Raw genomic sequence first — 25889 nt, 5'->3', positions numbered from 1 at the left:
TCTAGATCAAATCTGAATGTGTCAAAATATAGTACAAGTTATTTCACTTTTTTATATTAAACTTTGGGAGGGATTATTAGAGTATGTTTAAAAACTACAAATGAACTTTAACACTTCACTTTTTGCAAAAAAAAAATAAAATACTAAAATCACTAAGGTGAGCAAATACCTTTAAACTCTAATATGTGTTGCTTATCTTGACTGATAGGCCTATTTCGTCTGCGACTTACAGACTTCTTCAGTGTCGAGTGCTCGACACTGAAGAAGTCTGTAAGTCGCAGACGAAATAGGCCTATCAGTCAAGATAAGCAACACATATTAGAGTTTAAAGGTATTTGCTCACCTTAGTGATTTTAGTATTTTATTTTTTTTTTGCAAAAAGTGAAGTGTTAAAGTTCATTTGTAGTTTTTAGTACAAGTTATTCCAAAACACTTTGTCGAAGACATCAAACCTCTAGGGTGCATATCTAGAGTACTAGAGGTTTTGGCCGTCGAAAACAGCGATCTGCCCCGAGGGATTCCACGGAGGCATGCAAGTCGATTCTGATCGACGATTTCAAAAATATCTGAAACTTTGCACAGTTTTTCAGTTCCATCTAAATCGTCATTTTCCGATATCAAATCTTCAAGTTGAGTCACGACTAACTTTTCAAAAGGGTGTATGTGAAAATGGTTCAAAAATATTCAAAAAGCTGCACAGCAAAAACGGTTCGTTCGATTGTTAGACAACTAAAGAAACAAAGTTAGACAACTAAATAAAGATTCAAAAAAAAATACACACAGTAAAAAAAAAATTTTTTGCATTAAAACACATCATTTTTGTCACAAAAACTCAAATATCTCAAAACCCTATCGGAATACCAACGTAATTTTTTTAGGGAAAACGGTCCATTATATTAGCTATCTACCATAAAAATGATTGGTGATGGTATGCCAATAAACAAAAAAGTTATGACATTTCAAATATTTCACAAATTTGACACTTAGTGAATTTTTTTTTTTTCATTGTTAATTTTTTTTAGGACCGCAGTTTGTTGCTGAATTTTTTGTTAAGGGTACCACATAAGGTTAACAAGTTGTTTTTATGATATTTTATTTAATTATTCATAACTATTATAGCATCTATTAGAAAGTTAGACGCGATCCAGTGTTGTGATCTAAAGTCTTGATAGTGTCATATTTTTTATTGTACGTAACTGAAGAAAAATTCTCTCAATAGTGTTGAAACCTTTTGATAAAAGAAACCTATAAGAAATCTAATATTGAAGACAAAAGCTACAAAAAAAGTTTTCTATACAGGTATACGACTAGTTTACCTGCAAAAAGTTTACCTCGTAGAGAACAAGGCGGGTCTATACCCAGGTGATCTAGTATACGTAAAGCAGGTCGGTTTTCTCGGCGCTGGTTTTCTCCACAAAGTTAAAATTTGATTACACCTGGGTATAGACCCGCCTTGGTAGAGAATAGACTTTGTTAATCATATTTGGGAGAAAGCGAGTAACTTCAACAACATCAAAAACATGATAGGTACATACCATGAACATACTCACGAAAAAGCTAAAAATATACTACCACTATGGTTATAAAAGATTTAATTGTAAAATTTTTCTTGAGTCAAGCAAACGACACCAAACTAGTCAGTAAAAACTTAAAAGTGATTTTGTTTATTAAAATCTAACGAGCAACATGAGTAGTCGCTTTCTCAACTGTTGCAGGCCGTTTGCAGAAAAAAAGTGTTCGAAAGAGCTACGAAATCTCACCGAAAGCACCATAGATAAACTGAGAGCGGCTGGTTATGCTCCAATGTCTACATTGAATACAAATTTACGAATTTGTACGTCCTGCCGTTTAAACGTTGACAAACGGGCAATCTGTACATCATCGGTGGATCAGGTTGCAGGAAGTTCGAAAACAACAACAACTGAGGAATTACTAGATGCACCGACAACAACTGAGGAGTTACCAGAAGTACCAAGTGCAGATAGTCTTGCCATGGTACCATCAGCGACATCTGTTTCAACAAATCAATCAGAAGATGAGTGCATCCAGAAGGTCAACATCGAACGCTTCAACGAAGGGATAGCTGGAATAAAAGTGACTCCGATTAAATGGACGAAGATGGGTTACGTCAATTATCCCGAGAAAAAATACCGTGAAATCAACGAAGCTGTACGAAGAAACCTCTTCAAATTAGGACCTGAGGATGTGGAAAATACAGACTACGATGAGGTAATTATGAATATGAAGGAAAGGTTCTTGAATCTAGCCACGACAAGGAAAGAAAAATTATTGATTTTGTCGATGCTGCCAAGCTCGTGGTCTATTCAAGACGCCATTGATGAGTTCAAAACCAATAGAAATACAGCAAAAGAGGCAAAACAATTCAAAAATAACTGTTTTGCAACCAAAAATGCTAGGTCGAGTACTTCATTTACAGATGAGACAAAAGAAAAAATAATTCAATATTTTGAAGACGATGAAGTGCCTGGCCAAAAAGATTATGTATCTGTAAAAAAAGATGGAAAGCGTCAAGCAATCCAAAAACGATTAATGATGAACTACTTTGAAAGAATCGTATACACGCTTCCTATATACCTATTAAGGTAGGTTTTTCCTCATTTGCAAGCCTTCGTCCAAGGCAATGCAAGCTTCTATCCAATTCAGGAACACATAATGTTTGTGTGTGCACAACACACGAAAATATTAACCTAATCTTACATAGTTTGAAAAGAATCAATTTATCAAAGGATATTAAAATGTTAACTGGTAGTCTTTTGTGTGAAAATACAACATCAAATTGCTATCTACGATCTTGTTCGGATTGTCCAGATTCTTCATCATTGGAAAATACTTTATTCGCTGAGTTTGAAGAAAATTATATTGATCAGTTATCATTTGAGCAATGGGTGACCACGGATAGGTGTGACCTAGAAACTATTGTAAAACCTGTAGATGAGTTTGTGTCATTTTTTTGCTTGAAATTAGAAAGTTTAATTACTCACGACTTTATTAAAACAGAGCAATCCCGCTTTTTAAAAAATACGAAAAATACATTACAAGATGGTGAATTTTTAGTCATTTGTGATTTTTCTGAAAACTATAGCTTTGTATTGCAAGATGAAGTGCAGTCCCATCACTGGAACGTACAACAAGCTACAATTCATCCATTCGTTATTTATTTCAATGGAAGTACGCAAATTGAATATTTTAGTTTTATTGTAATTTCCGAAGATTTAAGACACGACTCAGTATCTGTAAATTTGTTCATTGCCAAAATGATTAACTTTTTACGCGTTGATAAGGATAAAGAAATCAGAAAGATATATTTCATGTCTGATGGAGCAGCATCGCAGTACAAAAACCGTAAGAATTTTTCGAGCCTATGTCAATTTAAATCAAAGTATGTAATGCAGAATGGCATTTCTTTGCTACGTCACATGGCAAAGGTCCTTGTGATGCTATTGAAGGAACCATAAAGCGCAAGGCCACAAGAGCAAGTTTAGCCAAAGAACGTGAGCATCCAATTAAAACTGCAAAAGAACTATTTGATTGGGCGAATCGCAGAAAAGAAGAAGATTTAACAAAATTATCATTTTGTTTTACTACTACTGACGAGTACGAATTAACGGCATCAGAGCTCAGCGAGCAATATAATAACGCGAAAACGATCCAAGGAACCCAAAAATTTCACTGTTTCATTCCATTGTCAGAAAATAAAATTAAAGCAAAACTATACTCGAACTGTACTGATAATGATGCAAAAGTGTTCGATATTGTAAAAAAATTGAATAACAATAAATAAATAAATAAGTATTAATAAAATGTTTTCATGATCTCATAACGCATACCCAAATCTAAAACTTTTAAAGTTTATATATAACATTTAGAAACTCATCAATCATACTCTAAAAAAAATATCCTGGTAAAAAAAAATTATTTTCGTGTAATCTGTTAATTCATTTTAATTTATACATATATACATATACATATAATATTTATACATATACATAATATTTATACATATAATATACATAATACTAATGAATACATGAAAACGACTTGTTTAATTCACGCAAGGCCCTTAACAATAAAATCAGCAACAAACTGCGGTTCCCGTAATAATTTACACCGAAAATTTTTTTTTTTTCTACTAAATGTGAAAATTGTGACATGTTTGAAATGTCATAACTTTTTTGTTTATTGGTTTACCATCACCAAATTTTTATGGTAGATAGCTAATATAATGGACCGTTTTCCCTCAAAAAAATACGTTGGTATTCCGATAGGGTTTTGAGATATTTGAGTTTTTGTGTAAAAAATTATGTTTTTTAATGCAAAAAAAATTTTTTTTTTACTGTGTGTATTTTTTTTGGAATCTTTATTTAGTTGTCTAACTTTGTTTCTTTAATTGTCTAACAATCGAACGAACCGTTTTTGCTGTGCAGCTTTTTGAATATTTTTGAGCTTTTCTACCGGGCAGTGCGTCGAGAAAGTCTGAACAGTGCATCGAGAACGCCCGAGAAGTCGTCAGTTTTTTCCCTCTCGGGTGACGCGTTCTTTTCTGCCGGGCAGTGCGTCGAGAAAGTCCGAAGAGTGCATCGAGAACGCCCGAGAAGTCATCAGTTTTTTCCCTCTCGGGTAACGCGTTCTTTTCTGCCGGGCAGTGCGTCGAGAAAGCCCGAGAAACGTCATTATTTTTCCCTCTCAGGTGACGCGTTCTTTTCTGCCGGGCAGTGCGTCGAGAAAGTCCGAGAAGTCGTCAGTTTTTTCCCTCTCGGGTGACGCGTTCTTTTCTGCCGGGCAGTGCGTCGAGAAAGTCCGAACAGTGCATCGAGAACGCCCGAGAAGTCGTCAGTTTTTTCCCTCTCGGGTGACGCGTTCTTTTCTGCCGGGCAGTGCGTCGAGAAAGCCCGAGAAATCGTCATTATTTTTCCCTCTCAGGTGACGCGTTCTTTTCTGCCGGGCAGTGCGTCGAGAAAGTCCGAGAAGTCGTCAGTTTTTTTTTTCCTCTCAGGTGACGCGTTTTTTTCTGAGTGCTTTTATATGGCCGAGCACACGAGTGAAGCTGAAAGTGGATTGTGGCTGCTCAATCAAGGATGAAGGATCAATCGGTGAGCTCGTTTCATGCCTTTTTTTTCAAGTCTATAAAATATGTATGACCGCACATTTAATCGTTACATAAATATGATTTTTCAACAAACTATGAATGGTTCGTCACTGTGAGTGTCGACATAAACTCTTATTCATAACTTTATTGTTTTATATTTTTTGTATTAAATCACTTACCTTTATTTTTATACATAAAAAAATGCTTTGAATGGTTTGGTCTGTGCTAGAAGTGTAGACTTGCAAAACGTTCATTTTATTCAAAAAACTTTGAATGGATCGCCACTGTAAGTGTCGGCATAAGAATATTATGTGATGGTCTAGCCAATCGATATTTTTTTTCAATTTGAGTAAAATATCCTGTAGGAATGTTGCTTTTAGCTATTTGTTCAACAAACTTTGAATGGTTCGTCACTTCAAGTAACGGCATTATTTTCTCTTACTTGAAAATTTTTCATGTCAATCGAAAATTTTATATTTCTAAGTATGTTTATATCTCACGAATAATCGTTTATCATGGTCTAATCGCTTATCAAAGTGAATCCTGTGACCCAACGATCCTCCCCATTAACAAACATCCCTCCCAGTAACCTTTGCGGAGATGCAGAGGCAAACACGGTCTCCAAATAGTAAAGGTTACACACTAACATTCCTTCCCCAAATCCCACCTGACTGCAAGGACGTGGCCGGCGCCGTTATTGACCCTGTATAAATAGAGGCACTGAATTATGCACATTGAAGAAGATTATGGCCAATCCCAGCCAAACTTCTAGTTGATTCTTTGTGCATTTTCACTGACTTCGGTCAATCACGGAATAGCAACCATTGATATGTGTAGTCAGTCTAAGCTAAGCTAAGCTAAGCTGCAGCTTTTTGAATATTTTTGAACCATTTTCACATACACCCTTTTGAAAAGTTAGTCGTGACTCAACTTGAAGATTTGATATCGGAAAATGACGATTTAGATGGAACTGGAAAACTGTGCAAAGTTTCAGCTCAATAGAAAAAAATGCATTAAAAAATTTACCAAATTTTGGTGCTGTTGCTTGGAATTACTCCCCAGTGTTCCACACCCCCCTAGCTACGCTATTGTCAAGACAAAGTATAATATCTAGCATATTATGCTAGAAAGTGGAGCCGAGCGCAACAGGGCTCGCCTAGGTAGCAGTGTTTCGATTGACGGGGATACAGAACGCTCATAAGGCCGGTAGTCCTCTACGGGCATGGAACGTGGACGATGCTTGAGGAGGACTTGCAAGCACTTGGAGTCTTTGAACGTCGGGTGCTTAGGACGATCTTTGGTGGTGTGTAGGAAAACAGTGTGTAGGGGCGAAGGATGAACCACGAGCTCACTCAACTCTACGGCGAACCCAGTATCCAGAAGGTGCCCAAAACTGGAAGGATACGATGGCAGGGTATGTTGCAAAAATGCCGAAGAGCAGCCCAGCAAAGATGGTGTTCGTTTCGAATCTAACTGGGAACTCAGAAACGAATTTTCACAACAATGATGGTGCTGAGGGTTACGTCGACCATGCGAACATAGCATATATTTGGAATCCTAATTCACAAACATTGGGGGATGTAACTTAGGATCTTTGTAGTTGGATCATTTTGTGCCACCCTAATATTCACCCATAGATGCAGCATTTTATCGCGTTGGTTACGCTTATTAATGCACCACTTTCCCTTCGTTTCTTTTTTCCAGATGTTGGGCGCAGCGTTGATAGGACGACGAAAGGTAATTGGTTTGCAAACGTAGGAATTCCTAGTGGGAATCTAATTATTCACTCGTACGACTTCTTCCCATCTCTCTTTTTTGTTTCCCCTAATTGCAGAGCAATCCCACAGCAAAGAGCAGAACTTTGACCGAGGAAGAGATCAAAGGTAGGTTTGGTTGACCATTCGGCATAACAAGCCGTTTTGTTACAGTCAGTGTGGTTTCGATCGTAATCAATCATCAGGTTAGACGTTACTCGTGTTGGCCTTCCATCATCCGTAAACATGTCCCAATTCAAATTTCATCCAACGATACAAATCGACCACTTAAAATGTCCCTCAACGCACGGTGGTCACACGTGAAAAAATATGTTTGCTAATACGATATTTTCACATTTTATTTGATGTGTTAGCTTTCAAACTGTATACATGAATCATTTAAAGTTGTTGAAAGTTGCTTATGGAACACGGTAAAACGATCATTCACCCACATTGTTACAAATATTGTATGGTATTCGATGTGCTATAACTTTACTTGTGTATACTATAACATTTCTTATACATACAGTAAAAATAATCAAACAATTGTTACTCAGTAAATCATGTCATCAAATCATCTGAATTGTTTTGACTAGCGATCTGAAACGGAAGCAGATTCCAAAGAAATTGAAAACCCTCGAATGATTCCGCACAATGTTCTTCTTCCGTTCAGAGTAAAACAATAGAATTTTAGTGCAACTTGATGTTGATATGGATCTTCATGAACTAAATGGATGAAATATGCTTTGTCAAAGGTACCAGAAATGTTGGTTTTTAATGTCCATAATTTCCATAAAACTGTGGATTATATTTTTGGGGTTAGCAATTCAGCTAAAAACCCCGAAAATCAAAGATTTGACCACCAATTGTACGGAGTTCGGCCACTGTGCAACGGTTGGTTGGTCACACTGTGGTCTCGTCCATCGTGATTGATGTGGTTTTAATGATGGGAGAGTCATATTCAAATCGGTTTATCATTGCCATCTGGGAGAAAGGATGAGGGCAGCTAGTGTTATAATGACCGTCATCATCACCCTTTTTTTTTATCACAGTTTGGAATCAATAACGGACGCTTTACGAGAAAGTGTAATGAATCCATTTAATTAGTTGTATCGTTTAGTTTTTCTATTGATGCAGTAGTGTTTTGTTAGTTGTTCAATGGAAATTGTTTTAACCGATCAAATTGAATTTTTCCCAGTAAGTCGTAGGAAGGATTTTCTTTAAAAATTGAGTAATTCACGAATTGTTGGCACGTAGTTTGTAGAAGAAGTTGTTGTTCTATTGATTTCCATGAAACTATTGTTTTATCTCACTTAGATATGGGCAAAACGGCTCATTTCAGTGAACGGATCCGATCTGAATCACTCATACTAGTGAACCGGATCTTTTGAGCGGTTCAGTGGCTCAGCGGCTCGCAAAAGAACAGCAAATTGAACAGAGCGAACGGAGAAAGAACGGTTCACTCCCTGTTGCGCGACGCATGGTCGTTCCTTTCGTGTCTTTCTCTCTCTCATTCTTCGTACATTCTTTCTCAAAAACTCACGATACACTCGGCCGACTACCCCTACCCTAACCAAAAGGAATAAGCAAAAAATGTGCTTGCCATTCAAGTGGGCATGGTGGGCTCTTTCTTACATCTTCCTGTGTGCAAGTGGACGGGCAAGTTTGTCTGTCTATAATAAGAGCGCAGAAAGCACGGAAAAAATGCTTGCATGAGTTGCATGCCGCGCAAAGCAAGGCCCGTGTCAAGCGTAATAAAAATCGAAAAACGAGAATAGGGGAATAGAATCGGTTCGTTCTTTTTCCGGGTCACTTTTTGTCTGATCAAATGAATCGACTCTAGTCAAAAAAGAGCTACGGATCACTCGTTCTTTTGAGTGATCCGGATCTTTTGAACGCCTCCGATTATTTTTGCCCATCTCTAATCTCACTAGTATCAGCAGTTTTATACATTTGAATGTAAGTAGGGGGAGATCTCTCAGTACCGGACAGCATCCAATACCGGACACCATCGAAAAATCGAGAAATCATGTTCCCATCAAAATGATGTATTAGAAGAAAAGGAAGCTATTATAGAGAGTGAGGGTTGCGTAGTATAACACATCCTTGAAATATGCACGCGTTTTTAGAAAAGTAGAGAAGTTTGAAAACCAATGAAAAATTGAAGTATCTCCTTAAACTTTGTAACGACTTTCTAATACATTGCTATGTGATTCCTTAGGAATCCCATCACAATATGAATATTGCGCAACTGACAGCATGTGGCAGTGCCATCTCTTAAGAAAAAGAGGAATTGCGACACTCGCGTGACGGAATCTATGGTCCACCCAATCTCTCTCCCACCGTCCAGATACAGGTAGTTAAACGAAGTGTAGAGTATGAGTGCATGCGGAGTGAGATGGCTCACGCCCCCAGCAATAAGGATTGCAATAGGGATCGCGGCGCATACCATAAGAGGAAATGCGAAAGAGTATCTTCGGATCGGGCTACGCGGCAGATATGGATTGGCTGAGATATATCTGCATTGCAGATATTTTAGCACTGCGAATTTTGAACAATAGGTGTTTACCAGTTTTGCGAATTTGTATTGTTGAGCCTGAGTTGAGGCATGTAGAAGGGAATGCCACCAAATCACTTTTGTAAAGGCAAGCGATTGAGTCACACGTAGGCCAGCTTCAGTTCAGTTCGATTAGAGCAAGATACTTAATACCTATAAACCAGTTCTGTGCTTGGTGAATAGTTGAGGTGAGAATTGAAGATTTAGTGGTAGATCCAAACTAAACAAATTCTATAGTTTGCAGGATAATAGTTAATCCGTTGATTGATATAGTACACTGTGTGAGTGATAAGCATAAAAAAGCATAGGTAAGCCAGTTTGTGATCCAAAGCTTTTAGGAAGCATTCTAATTTCGTTGTGGGATAGCTTTCCCTGAACGAAGGGTTTTTATTTTGGGATTTAGAATCCCCAAGCTTGTCGGCGCATCGAGATTTCCACGCGCATCGCCGCTTTCACGCGCATCAACGGTCTCACGCGCATCAGCGCGAGCCTACGCGCGACGGTGCTCATCCCCTTCCGGTGAAATCGTTGAGAGGAACATCCCGCACGCTACAGGAGAACGCTGCGACTCTCCCAGCGCCGCTCCCGACCAGCGACGCTCAAGCCCATCGCCTTCCGTTCATCGACGATCGATTTGAGTTCCCCAGACGCCGAGTGATCTCACAGTGCCAGTACGAACGACACCCGTAGCCAGGGTGGAGCACTCAGTGGATCCCCATTAGCCGAGACTGCAGAGAAGCCGCGAAAGCCGTCGCGCTCTCTCTCGTTATCACTCAGCTCCGCGCTGAGAGGTCAGCCATACGATCTGGCGCTCTAGGGAGCGACCGTGATACACCAACGTGTTGCACCCCAACCGACCATCATACCTCGTCAGCCACCCATCAAATCTCCAGAGCTGCAGTCTGCAGGTCACGCGACATCGATTGGAGCAACACGACGATTGGGCCCCAACGTCAGAACACAATTTGTAAGACAAACTGTAAGTTTTTCACCCCTTTGAGCTCAAAGTAGGATTAGTTATGATTATAAAATTGTGAAACGCAACAACTGCACCTCAATATATCGCTTTCTTTGCTTAATTGGTTAAGGCTTTCCTAAATTAGGTTTTAAAATTTTATTCGGTGATTCTTTTTCCATTTCTTAATTCGTTAGAGCTTCCATTTGGGTTGGTCGGAGAAAAATGCGTGTTTGAGCCACTTAAAATACTCGCCCGTGTAAAGAGTCTCTTAGCCGGACCTTTGAAAAGCGTCAGCAGTCTCTCTAACCCGAGAGTGGCGCTAAAGCTGCTGTACGTTGTGTGCTAAGCAAGCGTTACAACTTGAACTTATTATCGTCAAATTGATACGCCAAATTGATAACCGGATCCGAAGCGAACACCATCTTTGCAGGGGTGCTGTCCGGCATTCTTGCAACATACCCTGCCCATCGTATCCTTCCAGCTTTGGCCACCTTCTGGATACTGGGTTCGTCGTAGAGTTGGGCGAGTTCGTGGTTCATCCTTCGCCGCCACACATTGCACAGTGGGAAAATCGGGCTCCAAAACGCGACTAAATGCAATATCTCAGCTGGGTAACGGTTCCAGGAAATGATTTTGGCCATTCTAGATCGGAAAAAGGCTGCTGAATCGATTGGTGGTGGTCCCATTGACCGGAGACTTCGCCCTGGCCACCTAGAGCCCTGGAATCATCCTGAGTTCCTTACAGCAAATAGAATTGATGGAACTGAAATAAACTGTCATGATTACGTTTTGCTGCGCAGCCGCACACGAAAATATTCTTACATGGGGGATTTAGTGAAATGAATGATTGACCGTTATGGCCATTTTATGGTTCTGGAGCAAACCCGGAACATCCGTAAAATTGGCATTATTAAAAAACTATATTCTGATAGTTCCTTTGTCTCTTGTTTGTTAGAAATAAGTATTCTTACAATTCGTATTTAATAATCTGAATGTTTGCCCATTGCGGCCATTTTATGGTTCCGGAACTAACCCGGAACACCCGAAAAAATGGAAATACTGAAAAAAAAATTTTTTTCCGATAGTTCCTTTGTCTCTTGTTTGTTAGAAAGAAGTACTCTTACAACTCGTATTTAGTAATCTGTATGTTTGACCATTACAGCCATTTTATGGTTCCGGAACTAACCCGGAACATCTGTAAAATTTTCCATATTGAAAAAAAAAAAGATTATTCATATGTTCCTTGTTGATTAAAATTAAGTATTCTAACATATTGGATTTAGTGATATGAATGTTTGATCACTTTGACCATCTTATGGTTCCGTAATTAACCCGGAACATCCGTAAAATTGAAAAAAAAGTTCTGATAGGTTCTATGTTCCATATTAGATTTAATTAAGTATTCTTAAATATCGAATTAAGTTATATGAATGTTTGACCATTATGGTCATTTTATGATTCCTAAACTAACCCGGAACAACCGTAAATATTCCATATTGGAAAAAAAAAATCTGATAGTTCAGGAAGAATGCTAATAGAAATCTTTGAAAGAACTCCTGGAAGTATTCCTGGAATAACTCCTGGAGAAACTTCAGGAGAATCCCTGAAGGAACTCCTAGAAAAAGAACTGGAGAAATCCATAAAGTAAAATCTCTGGAGGAACTTGAAGAAATCCTTTAAGGGATTCAAGGGAGAATTCCTGGAAGAACTTCTAAGGGATCTCTAGCGGATCTCCTTTAAGAATCTCTCGTGAAACGCTTGGAGGAATCGCTGGAGAAGCTCCTGGAGGAATTTCTTAAGGGACTCCTGGAGTATTTCCCGAAGTAAATCCTGAAGGAAAATAACTCTGAAGGAATTCCCGAAGGAACTCCTGAAGAAATATTTGGAATAATATTCAAAAGAATACTTGGAGGAACTCCTGGAGGAATTTCCGAAGAACCTCCTGGAGGAATTCCTGAACGAACTCCAGGAGGAATTCCTGAAGGAACTCCTAGAGAAATTCTTGAAAGAATTTCTGGAGGTATTGCTGAAGGAATTCCTGGACAAAGTCATGCAGATACTCCTGGAGGAAACTCCAGAAGGAACTCTAGAAAAAAAAAACCTGAAGGATCTTCTGAGGGAATTTCTTGAGGAACTGTATGAATTCCTGAAAGAGCTCTTGGATATATATATATATATATATATATATATATATATATATATATATATATATATATATATATATATATATATATATATATATATATATATATATATATATATATATATATATATATATATATATATATATATATATATATATATATATATATATATATATATATATATATATATATATATATATATATATATATATATATATATATATATATATATATATGTATATATTTATTTATTTTTATTTTTTATTTTTTTTTATTTCAACTCTTGGAGGAATTCCTTAAGGAACTCTTGGTAAAATTTCTGAAGGAACTCCTAAAACCCAGTAGAAATCTCGTGGAGGGATTTCTGAATGCACTCTTAAAGAAATTCCTGAAGGATTATTCTGAAGGAGCTCCTGAAGAAACTCCTGGAGGAATCCCATAAGGGTTTCCTAGTGGAACTCTTGTAGGAATTCCTGAAGGAACTTCTAGAACAATTCCTAAAGGAACCCCTGCAGAAGTTCCTGAGAAATACCTGTAGAAATTCCTGAAGCTACTACGGGAGGAATTCCTGAAAATAATCCTGAAGGAATTCCCGAAGGAACTCCTGCAGGAATATTTGGAGTGAAATTTGAAAACATCTGGAGAAATTTCCGAACAACCTCCTGGAGGAATTCCTGAAAGAACTCCTAGAAAAAATCCTGAAGAATTCCTGAAGAAATCCCTAGGAAACTTACGGAGGAATTCCCGAAGGGTTTCCTACAGGAACTCTTGGAGGAATTCCTGAAGGAACTCCCTGGTGGAATACGTGTAGGATGTCCTGAAGTAAATCATCGAAGATTCCCTGGAGTAAATCCTGAAGGAACTCCTGGAAAAATTCTTGAAGGAAATCATGGATGAATTCTTGAAGGAATTGTTGAAGGAAACCCTGGAGAATTTCCTGAAAGATCTTCTGGAGGAATTCCTGAAGGAACTTCTGGAAGTATATTTGGAGGAATTCCTGGATGAATACCTGGAGGAACTCCTGGGCTAATCTCAGAAGAAACTCTTTCAGGAATTATTGGAGGAACTCCTGAAGGTATAACTGAAGTAACTCCGTGATGAATTCCTGGAGATACTCCTGGAAAGGTTCCTGAAGGTACTCTTGGAGTAATTCCTGAAGGAACTTCTTAAGGAATTCCTGTAGAAACTTCTGAAGGAACCCTTGAGGTATTACAGAAGGAACACCTGGAGAAATTTCTGAAGATTCTTTTGGAATAATTCTTGAACGAACTCTTGGTAAAATTCCTGAAGGAACTCCTGGGACAATTCTTGAAGCAAACCCTGGAGGAAATCTTTATAGATCTCCAAAAGTAATTTATGAAGAAATTGTTAGAGGAATTCCTAAATATATACCTGGAGTATTTTCCCGAAAGAACTCCTCAAAAAACTCCTGGAGGAATTTCTGTAGAATTTCCTGGAGGAATTCCTGAAAGCACTTGGAGTAATTCCTGAAGGAACTCTTGAAAGAATTTCTGGGGGAATTACAGAAGAAAATTCTGGAGTAACTCCTAAAGAAATTCCTGAAGTAAATCCTTGAAGATTTTCTGAAAGATTTCCTGGAGTAATTCCTGAAAGAACTATCGAAGGAATTCATGGCGGAATTCCTGAAGGAGTTTTTGAAGGTAACTCTGGAGGATTTCCTGAAAGATCTGCTAGAGGATTTTCTGAAAACGCTCTTGGAGGAATTCTTGAAGATACTTCTGGAAGATTTTCTTGAAGGAACTCTTGGAGGAATCCTAAAAAAACTTCTGTCAGAATTCCTGATTTATATGAATTATCAGTTTTTGTTTTTTTCAATGTGGAAAATTTAACAGATGTTATGCGATCATTGAGGTATCCTTAAAAATCAACTTTTGCTATGGTTCGATATCGACATACGGATCGAGTGAGGGAGAGATGACTGTATATGAAATAGTACTTCTCTAATCCTGACGAGGTGATTTCAGAGGGGATTTCCGAAAGATTTACTATAGAAAATCTTCGGTATTCCACTAGCAAACTCACATGGGATCTCTGTATTAATATTAATTTATGAATTATTAATTATGAATTAATTTTTTTTATTTGTTCTTGTGGAATCTTCCATCGAAATCCTCCAGGAAATACTAAGGAATTCCTTCAGGAATTCATCAAGAAGTTCGTTCATGAATTCCTCCAAGAGTTTTTTTTTTAGGAATTTCTCAATGAGCTCTTACAGGAATTCTGACAGAAGTTTTTCTTTAGGATTCCTCCAAGAGTTCCTTCAAGAAAATCTTCCAGGAGTATTTTCAAGAATTCCTCCATGAGCGTTTTCAGAAAATCCTCTAGCAGATCTTTCAGGAAATTCTCCAGAGTTTCCTTCAAAAACGTCTTCAGGAATTCCTCCATGAATTCCTTCGATAATTCTTCCAGGAGTTCCTTCAGGAATTACTCCAGGAAATCTTTTTAGAAAATCTTCAAGGATTTACTTCAGGAATTCCTTCAGGAGTTACTCTAGGATTTTCTTCCGGAATTCCCCCAGAAATTGTTTCAGGAGTTCCTTCAGGAATTACTTCAAGAGTTTCTCTAGGAAACCCTTTAGGAATTGCTCCAGGAGTATCTTAGGGATATCTCCAGGAATTCTAAGGGATATCTACAGGAATTCTGCAGGAAGTGCTTTCAGGAATTCCTCCAGGAAATTCTACAGAAATTCCTCCAGGAGTCTTTTGAGGAGTTCTTTCGGGAAAATACTCCAGGTATATCTTCAGGAATTCCTCTAACAATTTCTTCATAAATTACTTTTGGATATCTATAAAGATTTCCTCCAGGGTTCGCTTCAAGAATTGTCCCAGGAGTTCCTTCAGGAATTTTACCAAGAGTTCGTTCAAGAATTACTCCAAGAGAATCTTCAGGAATTTCTCCAGGTGTTCCTTCTGTAATACCTCAAGGGTTCCTTCAGAAGTTTCTACAGGAATTCCTTAAGAAGTTCCTTCAGGAATTACTCCAAGAGTACCTTCAGGAACCTTTCCAGGAGTATCTCCAGGATTTCATCATGGAGTTTCTTCAGTTATACCTTCAGGAGTTCCTCCAAGAATTCCTGAAAGAGTTTCTTCTGAGATTAGCCCAGGAGTTCTTCTAGGTATTCATCCAGGAATTCCTCCAAATATACTTCCAGAAGTTCCTTCAGGAATTCCTCCAGGAGATCTTCCAGGAAATCCTCCAGGGTTTCCTTCAACAATTCCTCCAGGAATTCATCCATAATTTCCTTCAAGAATTTTTCCAGGAGTTCCTTCAGGATTTACTCCAGGGAATCTTCGATGATTTACTTCAGGACATCCTACACGTATTCCATCAGGGAGTTCCTTCAGGAATTCCTCCAAGAGTTCCTGTAGGAAACCCTTCGGGAATTCCTCCAGAATTTTCCTAGGGATTCCTCCAGGAATTCTTCAGGATTTTTTCCAGGAGTTCTTTCAGGAATTCTTCCAGGAGGTTGTTCGGAAATTCCTCCAGATATTCCTTCAAATTTCACTCCAAATATTCCTGCAGGAGTTTCTTCGGGAATTCCTTCAGGATTATTTTCAGGAATTTCTCCCGTAGTAGCTTCAGGAATTTCTACTGGAGTTTCTTCAGGTATTTTTCAGGAATTTCTGCAGGGGTTCTTTCAGGAATTTTTCCAGGAGTTCCTTTAGGAATTGTTCTAGAAGTTCCTTCAGGAATTCCTACAAGAGTTCCACTAGGAAACCCTTATGGGATTCCTCCAGGAGTTTCTTCAGGAATTACTTCAGGAGCTCCTTCAGAATAATCCTTCAGGAATTTCTTTAAGAGTGCATTCAGAAATTTCTCCACGAGATTTCTACAGGAATTCAGGAGTTCCTTCAGAAATTTTATCAAGAGTTCTTTAAGGAATTCCTCCAGGTGTTCCTTCGGTAATACGTCCAAGAGTTCCTTAAGGAATTCCTCCAGGAGTTCAAATCAAAAAAAATATATATATCATTCAGGAATTATTCCAAGAGTTCTTCCAGGAATTCATCCAGTTCATCAAAAAATTCCCTCAGAAGATCCTTCAGGTTTTTTTTTCTCTAGACTTTCTTCTGGAGTTTCCTCCAGGAGTATCTCCATGACTTTGTCCAGGAATTTCTTCAGTAATACCTCCAGAAATTCTTTCAAGAATTTCTCTAGGAGTTCCTTCAGGAATTCCTCCTGGAGTTCGTTCAGGAATTCCTCCAGGAGGTTCTTCGGAAATTCCTCCAAGAGTTCCTCGAAGTATTCTTTTGAATATTACTCCAAATATTCCTCCAGGAGTTCCTTCGGGAATTCCTTCAGAGTTATTTTTCTTTAGGATTTACTTCGGGAAATACTCCAGGAGTCCCTTAAGAAATTCCTCCAGGAGCTTCTCCAGCGATTCCTCCAAGCGTTTCACGAGAAATTCTTAAAGGAGATCCGCTAGGAATCTTTCAGGAATTCTCCCTTGAATCCCTGGAATTGGAATTGAAAGTTGTGTGAAAACTATTGATTCAAATGTTACAGATAGGTTGAATTTTGACATAAAAAATGCACCAAGACGAAAAGTAATGCATCAGACAAACTATGCGTCGTATCCTTTCGGTGTCTTCAGCGCATTTGGTCCTTATCACACAATGAACAAATGCGCTGAAGACACCAAGATGCTACGCCGCGTAGTTTTTCTGCCACATCACTTTGTGTCTTGGTGCATTTTTTATGTCAAAATTCAACCTATCTGTAACTTTTGAATCAATAGTTTTCACACAACTTTTACAATAGCTTTTGAAAATTGAGGAAATTTGTAGTTCATCACACAAAAAATGAAAAGAATCGGTTGAGAAACGGCGGAGATATAGCTCTCTGAAGTTGACCATTTTGTATGGGAAAACGGCTTTGGTGCATTTTATATGTCCGATACTGTAGCTGGCTTAGATTTCGAGCTCCCAAAAGTCAAGGGAACCTGTCATCAACTGTCACTGGAAAACCGCACATTGGAAGGGCAGAGCGTGAAAAACCGTCAAAATTAGGCCAAACTAAAACTATGTGATTGAAAATTCAGGTTATTTTCCTGTGCTATCGCATATAAAATTGTTGAATATTTAAATATTGTCGATTGGACTCAAATTGCTCTTGATTTTTTTTTTTCATTTTATGATCTTTTTGATAACAAATGGAATGTGAAAATGGTTTTGACCCATTTCGTGCTCTCCGAACCATTGTGCACAACCCAAACTTGAGAAGAAGAAATCCAAGAAGCCAAGAAAGCAAGCCAGTTGTCAGTGAGCTGTCTCCTCTCTCTCAGCTTACAACTTATTCGCAAGTGAGGCAGCATGAATGCATCTTATCTGCAAGTGACAGTAATGATTCACTCAGAATTGCCAACCAGTTTACTGTGATCAATTCTATTACCATTCTACAGTCGAATTTCGTTCGTTGCACTATCTTTAATTGGACTACGTTTTAATTGGGCTCCCGTTAGTTGGGCTATAGCCCACTTAAAACGAAGGCAAACGTCATTTTCTGACACAAGACGCAATTTATCAATGTTGGTAGCTCTGTTTTTCTTTTGTTCTACGTTATTTGACAGCTCAAAACTCAGCCCGATAAGTGAAAATCTTTCACTAAGTGGGCTACAAGTTTAGTGCATCGAACGAAAGTTGACTGTACAACGCAGTGGATTCTGTATCTCACAATAGGTATGTATGAATCCTTTTCGCATGCACGATTGAAAATACTTACCAAAGAAATACTCATAAACTCTTAAATCAATTTTGTTACAACTGTGGCGAGCTGGAGAAATGATTAGGGATAATTGAATTCATCAGCCCAAAATTTACTGCACAGATATATAATCTGATCGTTGAGACACGAAAAATGTTCATTTTTTTCGCCGTGTCATTGAAAAATACTAAGTCAAACTGAAACTCGGTGTTATAAAATGACATCAGTGTGAAACATCATGGATTCCAAATTAAATAATAAATTAAATAATGTATTGAAACTCTCAAGGCCCAAATATATAAGAATTTATCAGAAATTTTGTTTTTGTATTCAAAACTGGGGTGGCGAATACTGGAACGCTCATACCAGCGTTCATCATGTTTTAGGTTCCTGACTTCGCCACCTACGTTCTTATAGATGGCAAATCAGTTGACATAAGGTGCAAATTAACAAAATATTAAGAAAAATGATTCGTTTTTATTATTGTCTCAGTTAATATCGAGGTTTCTGAGAAAGATGATATATCATTTTAAGGCAATTTAAGTAACACTAAACGATTTATACATATTTGTGCCGTAAAACGGTATATAATCTGGCCTGCTACCAAGGACTGTTCATTTTATAAAGTGAACACCTGGTCCATCTATATCTATATGAATATCTTTTAAATTTATCAGTGAAATCACAATCTGTAAATCGTTTGACTAATATTGTACGATGTCACTAAAATAATCAAATTTAAACGAATAAGGAACAAAGTTTCGATTTCAATTTAAAAAAATCGATAATGTATATTTTTTAATTTCAAAAATCGCTCGCTTTCAAAAGTGTAATCGATAAGGAGCCTAATGAAAAAATCAAATTATTTTTGGAATAACAATTCTCCAAATATCATTTAAACAATATTCACCGATATTTTTTTTGAGAAAATATCTTGAATTTAAAAGGAAATGAAATGAGTAGGGGAAGTGGTGGAAAAATGCACAGGGGTGATAAGATGAGCACCGTTCCTCTTACTCTTATAGCCGTGGACACTGACCAGTGACCACTCGGCTAAGGAAGGCACCACATAAAAATCATCCACAATACGAAAAACATACTCTATACATTTAAAAAAAATCAATCAATTAATAAGATTTATAATTTGATATCATTTTCCATATAAAAACTATCATAAAACTTGAAATGATGATTTTTGCATTTTGATGGACCTTACTCTACTACTCAGATTTGCTAGGTGGGGCAGAACTTTATAGTCCAAATCCATAAATTATTCCTACGGACGTGAAATTTCCAAACTCGGTTTAACTTTCCGGCTCACCAAAGATGAAAACGTTCACCAGCAGTCACGTGCCTGTCAAATGCAAAGGTCACGACGAAAAACGACTCTGCTAGCCAACCGATACTTGGGTATTGCCACGCCACCAGCTCACAGTCAGTGTGCTTCCTGTTTAGTTCTGCTCGGCCACTAATTATTATTGCCAGGTTTTGTACGTTCCATTAGGCCGTGACAAGCATCCGCGTGCCGTTGCCAAAAAGTGAGGGTCTACCGCAAGTAGCGTTTCCAGCCAGATGCATCCAATCGAAAGCGTTTCATCATCTCGTGTCAACTGGTGGTATTTGCTTTAGCAGCGTGCCAAAATTCGGCTGTCGAATGCTTTCGGCTTCGTCAACAGGTTCGGTGATGGACGACTTGACTGTAAACAAGAATAGCCGCCGGGGAAGGTTGATTTCTCAGCGGAGAATTGTTTGGACAATGCGACGTAAAATTCCGTTCCAATGGTGGCGATTCTGACTTTATCACTTCAATCGAGCCCGAGCTTTATCAGCACATAAATTATTCAAATCCTTCTCATTTCCGTTCCTTAGCTGATTTAGGCGTTTCCCCGCTTTCATGATGAGGAAATCCCGTAACTCGTAGCTATAGACCGGCTTTCATTTCTTCCACCCACGAATAGCTATCAGAATCCAGTTAGAATGAAAAATACCTTTCTTAAAGTTTTTTAATCAAAAAATTCTTGCTTTACTTATATTGCAAAAAATTACTTTACTTATATTGCATACGCTTGTCTCCTGGAAACTTTTTTTAAATTTGTAATTTTACATCTCTGAGAAATTGATGCGTTACAAAATTTTAAATGATCTGTTATTTTGTAAATGTTTTCAAGTTTTCTATGCAGTTAAAACTTATCCTAAAATTCAACTGTAGCAATTAATTCAAATTTTCTAACCAAAAAATCCATATTTCCATTTTCACATTCCTCAAAGCCACCTATTAACAATACAGGTGCATGCACATTTGTGACCCTTCTGTTCGATGGAGTTTATTTGGCCTTTGATTGCATTGATGGAGACGCATGGTAGTTGATGGTTTTTGAAGCGGTTCCGGTGAAATTTCTACAACGAGAACAGCCGTGAACCGACCATGTTATAGAGTTTTGTATTATACGATATCTGACTGTATGTAGGAGTGTACGAGTGCGCATGGGCGTAGCTAGGATTTAATTTGGGAGAGGAGGTGCCAGTGACCTCTGAAGAAAATTCATTCACACATTTTTATGCGAAACCTTCATTTTCGAAAGCCTACGCACACTTTCACCTAAATATTCTGAGATCTTGCGTCTAACGCAGCTCTATTAAGGACATCTACTCATCTCCTTCATTCACAATGGGTAAAGTGGACTCTAAAACGCGCCATAGTTGTACTTCTAGGCTGAGTTCCTAGTAACGGTTTAGACCAGTTCTGATTGGGAAAAGTCTGAAGATTCACATTTACCGTACTGTTAGGGACACGGAATCAATATATGTTCCATATGCTACATGACTGTTCAGTTCACGATTCAGTTCCTATAAGAACTCTGTAAAAATCCTTCAAAATATTTCCAGATATCTTTCAGCGATCTGACGATCCTTATTAGGTTCTAGGAAGAATAAAGCAAAGCTCTCAGTAGACAACTGATTAAATGGCATGTACGCTTCTGCTAATCAATATATCAGAATAACGATCTCAACAAAAACTCACTAAAAGTTAGCCACATGCGAGGTTTTCGATTCTAAAGAGAGATGACAGGTAACAATGAACTCCCTGACAAAGACGGTTTCGCCCATGGCCGTATTCTCTTTTATGATAATTGTCGTATCTTAATGATTGCAAACAAAAAGTGAGTTATTAAAAGCTTTTCTTGGGAAAGTTGTAATGTGGAATAACCTTCCTTCAGCATTTCTTTCAGGATAAATCAATAATTTCTCCAAGCAATCTTTTAATAATTTCTCTTTGTATTCCTCCAAAAACTTCAACTTAATAATTTAACCCTCTAATACCCAAACCCGCCTTTGGGTTTTGTGTATTTTTTCGTAGCTCGGAAATCAAAACGATTTTATTTTTGGCTTAAACCTTGACTCATAACACGCATATGAGAAAAGTTTTTTATGACTTTTGAATCTTTTTTGTATTTTTGAAAAATGTTTGAAAAATTGTATTCTTATATAACCTACAAATGCCTGGGATTTATTTAACGTGTAATATAAAAAATCGTACCTTTTACATTTTTCTTCTATTAACCTATAACAGAAGAAGAGCTGGTGGTATTGAAAAAATTTCAAACCTGTTTTTCCGTTAATTGCACGGAAATTTTTTTTTTGCAGAAAAATATAAAAAATTTGTTATTTTTAAAAGTACCATAAAAACTTCAATTTTAATTATTGCCAAAAATCAGTAACTAGAAGAGGCTTAAAAAAAATGAAAAAGGATAGGGATGTTCAAAAATAAAAATTATAAAAATCAAAAACCAAAATTCATAGATTTGCGAATAAAAGTGAATCATTGCCTAAAATGTGTTTAGAACGAATTTAGATAACTTAAAATAATATTAAGATCGAAAATCAAAATTTGGGTATTAGAGGGTTAATATCGAGAATACTGCGGAAAACGTATAACTAAAGGTAATTTTAAAAGAAATTTCCTAATATTTAACTGAAATTCAGTTATTTCAGCAAAATAATTATAGCATTCTCATATTGCCAAATATTCTGTATCTCTCCATTTTCTTGAATTCGCCTCTTGTACCTAATCCTTTCTGGGCCGACTGCCCTTTGAATTGCCGAATTATATAAACCATTGGGTGTCAATAGCAACTGCTGTTATCAGTTAAATTTGTAAAAACCACACGTGCTGTTTGATTTCGTGCCGAATTTTCGAAAGGTTTTGTTAGAAGTTTGTCCGCCTTGTGACCCGTTTTCGCGCGCTTTTTTCACCTCATGCACAAAAGGACCTCAAAAGCACAACACTGGAGAAATAGTAGGCAAACGTTTCTGTTTTTCTTATTCTGAGCTAATTTTTAAGTGCATAAAGCCAAAATAACAAATTGGCTCTACCCCATTTAGCATAAAGCCGTTTGGCATAACGCCATTCGGCATAGTGGTCATTTGGCATAATGGTTATTTGGTATAACAGCTATTTGGCATAATTTGAAGCATACCTTTTCACAAATTGTCTTTCTCAACTTAGGACTCGATCAATGTATGCCATCTTCGACTCTAGAAAAAGAAATAAATAATTTCCGAGTTCCGACCGACGCTTCACAAGTCACACTTGTAGTTGTATCGCTTCATGAAGGAGTAATATGAGGAGCATAAAAATTTGGCTTGTTGATACACGAAAAAGTTGAAAACATTGAACGCTATGTTTTGCTTTAAGGCGAAGTAGGCCGTTATTGAAAATTGTACGCTTCGTTGATGACTGTTGCTAATGCATCACACGATCTCGAATCAAAGAAAATCAGTTGGTTTTGCACTAACACAGCTGGAAAAGTATCAGCATACTTTATGTATTTTAGCGCGTTCAGTGATACTTTTTCAAGTCAAGATAAATTATCAAGACTGAGTTTTATCACTTCGAAATGCAAGCTGAAAAGTCATCATTGTTGCCAAAACGAATGACAGGCTACTTAGCCTTAAAACTGACAAAAGTGGAGGCATTATTTTTCATTGACATGGCGTTGGTTACTGTGATGAAATCATTTTTTCATTTACTTAATGATCGTTACTTCCCGTTACAATATTAATATGTACATCAATTGCGATTCTTGAATTTAAGCGGTTAAGTGAAGATCAGTTGTGCTAAGTACTTCCACTATTGGTACTTCTACCCTATTAAGAACAGTAAAAGTTGTAACGAAGGAAAATCTCAAGAAAATCTCGTCTATTGTTGAACAGTGCGTATATTTCTAGTGACGTGCTAATTGTAGAAGCAATCATTTTAGGCATTTATCAATTGGTGAATTATTCTGTAGAAGGAAGGTAGATTCCTTATAATATAGATTGTTGTTTTTAGTTTGCATTGTAGCACGGTGTGCCAGAATCCGTTATTAACAGAAAAAAATGTCCATGAATTCGGCACCTACCATTCGAAAGATATAGTATTCAAGCATCTTCTCCGTGAATTTGAAAATATTCGAACGAGGGAATCAAAAGTTATAGTGATTTGAAAGTTTTCACTATTATTATAAATATTTCCCAACGGTGCATCATTATTAACTTTGAAACCAGCCAAGTTATCACCAGCTTTGCATTAAGCATTCAAAACATGTGATATCCAAGCACCTTCTCTGTAAATTTGAAATAATTTCGTCAAGAAAATCTGAAGTTACAGTGATTTGTATTTTTATGATTATTTCTGTTAAGTTTAAATTAGGGCTGATTTATATGCCTTTTTTTATGAAAGTGTACGTAAGCTGCAAATTAAAATGTCTATAGGACTGACCATCGGCATTCAAAAAATATAGTAGTCAAATATCTTTGGAGTTAGTTTGAGATTATTTTATCAAAAAACCACATATCTAGAGTACTTTGAAGTTTTGGAGTCATTAAGATTTTTTTCAATCGTCTAAAATAGTGTTCGCAACACGCATTTAATAATTTCGACACATATTAACTTAACAGATTTGCATTCAACTTATATTTTACATGGAAGAAATGCAGTGTTTCGTTAAATCATAAGCAAATGGGTTCGTTTTTGGGAATTTTGTTTCATTTCTTCGCGTTTTGCGGGGCAGTGTTTTGTTATGGCCCAAATAAGCATATTGGCGAACCTGAACAATTTGAAACTGGCACCAAGTTGCTCAGTCGAGGTTGGATTATCAACTAGTGGGATCGTTTTATGCTAGTGTTTTAAATAAGCTAAATATGATGATGCACATTTTGTTCATGACAGCGAAGGGGATACGTTTATACATGTGTTTGTTCAATTGATAGTAGGAGTTTATTGTAGAAATTGACCTTGTTTCATGTTTTACAAAATATGTAAATGCAACAAGCCTTATATTTTGTTGAGTTCCTAGAATTATTGGATACTATTAGCGTCGACTTTTCCTTTAGATACTGGTAGATTACTTTTTGGATTGATGCTACATGATTTTCATCATGCGAAATCGTTGAATAGTTCGTCATCAAAGGTATCGATTATGCATTGATTCTGTCATGTTTTGTGCATATAAAAGGATTACTATTTATATTATTTTATTCATTATGTTGATGACTTCATTATGTTTCAAGAGAGGTATAACAGGGTATAACCAGTGAAAATGATGTGATGATCCATAGGACTATTGTAATTAAGCGTTTTTTACCAAGACGAATCTATTATACAACCACTTCCAATTTTCCAAACTCCCATTGACTTTTCGTGGAAGTGCAGAGGATTCCAAAGGCTTCCTCAAAGATAGTATCACGTAAATACTTATTCCATAGCCCCAATTGACATGTATTCGGACGCAGCAGAACGAGGTATTGCTTAGTACAAGGAATGAGAATCCCATTACTTACACACTGAGAGTTCTGCGACTAATCCTAAGTAACATCCGTTGGTTCCTTGTGCATGTATAGTTGCTCTTGTAATAACGGAGAAGCAACAGTAGGCGGTCAATCATGCTATTAAATCACATTGATCAATATATTGATAAGAATTTGTTGCAATTAGTAGTGGTAAAAACATTGAACGTGGTAATTCAGTACTCAAAATTTACTCTATTATAGGTCCAAAACTTCAAAGTACTCTAGTAGTGTTGTCTCTAGATAAAGTATTCTCAGACTAGTTGCGAAGAGGCTTGAATAATCATCTTTTGAATGCCGAGTGTCAGTCATGTGGACATTTTTATTTATAAATTCTGTTCACTAATATATAAAAGCCATAAAAAAGCTCTAATTCATAGAAATAATGGTATATATACAAATCACTGTAACTTCAGATTTTCTCGACGTTATGATTTCAAATTTACAGGGAAGATGCTTGGATATCACATGTTTTGAATGCTTAATGCAAAGTTGATGGTTACTTGGCTTGTTTACAAGTTAATAATGATGCACCGTTGAGGAACATTTATAAGCATGTGAATATCCCATGCAAAATAGCTTAAAACCTTCAAATCACTATAACTTTCGATTCTCCCGTTAGAATATTTTCAAATTCTCGGAGAAGATGCTTGAATACTATATCTTTCGAATGGTAGGTGCCGAATTCATGGACATTTTTTTTCTGTTAATAACGGTTTCTGGCACACCGTGTAGCGATTCATAGGCACGCCAAGATCGATGTTTATTCACATTGGATTGCCATGATACCGTGTTGATTCGAATTGCCCGGACGCTTCGA

General features: G+C 37.1%; 1 protein-coding gene across 12 annotated transcripts in view; it reads left to right on the top strand.

Annotated features, from left to right (window-relative positions):
* LOC5576419 (calcium-binding protein E63-1) overlaps positions 1-25889 on the top strand; it is a 372289-nt gene that overhangs the window by 68308 nt on the left and 278092 nt on the right. For all 12 annotated transcript variants that reach the window (XM_021841267.1, XM_021841276.1, XM_021841275.1 and 9 more), the window contains 2 exons: positions 6812-6844; positions 6942-6990. In XM_021841267.1, coding sequence (XP_021696959.1) covers positions 6812-6844; positions 6942-6990 — 82 coding nt within the window. The remainder of the gene's footprint in view (positions 1-6811; positions 6845-6941; positions 6991-25889) is intronic.

Source organism: Aedes aegypti, chromosome 2, assembly GCF_002204515.2.
Source record: "Aedes aegypti strain LVP_AGWG chromosome 2, AaegL5.0 Primary Assembly, whole genome shotgun sequence".
NCBI classification, from domain to species: Eukaryota; Metazoa; Arthropoda; class Insecta; order Diptera; family Culicidae; genus Aedes; species Aedes aegypti.
This window is presented reverse-complemented; position numbering and strand designations above follow the sequence as displayed.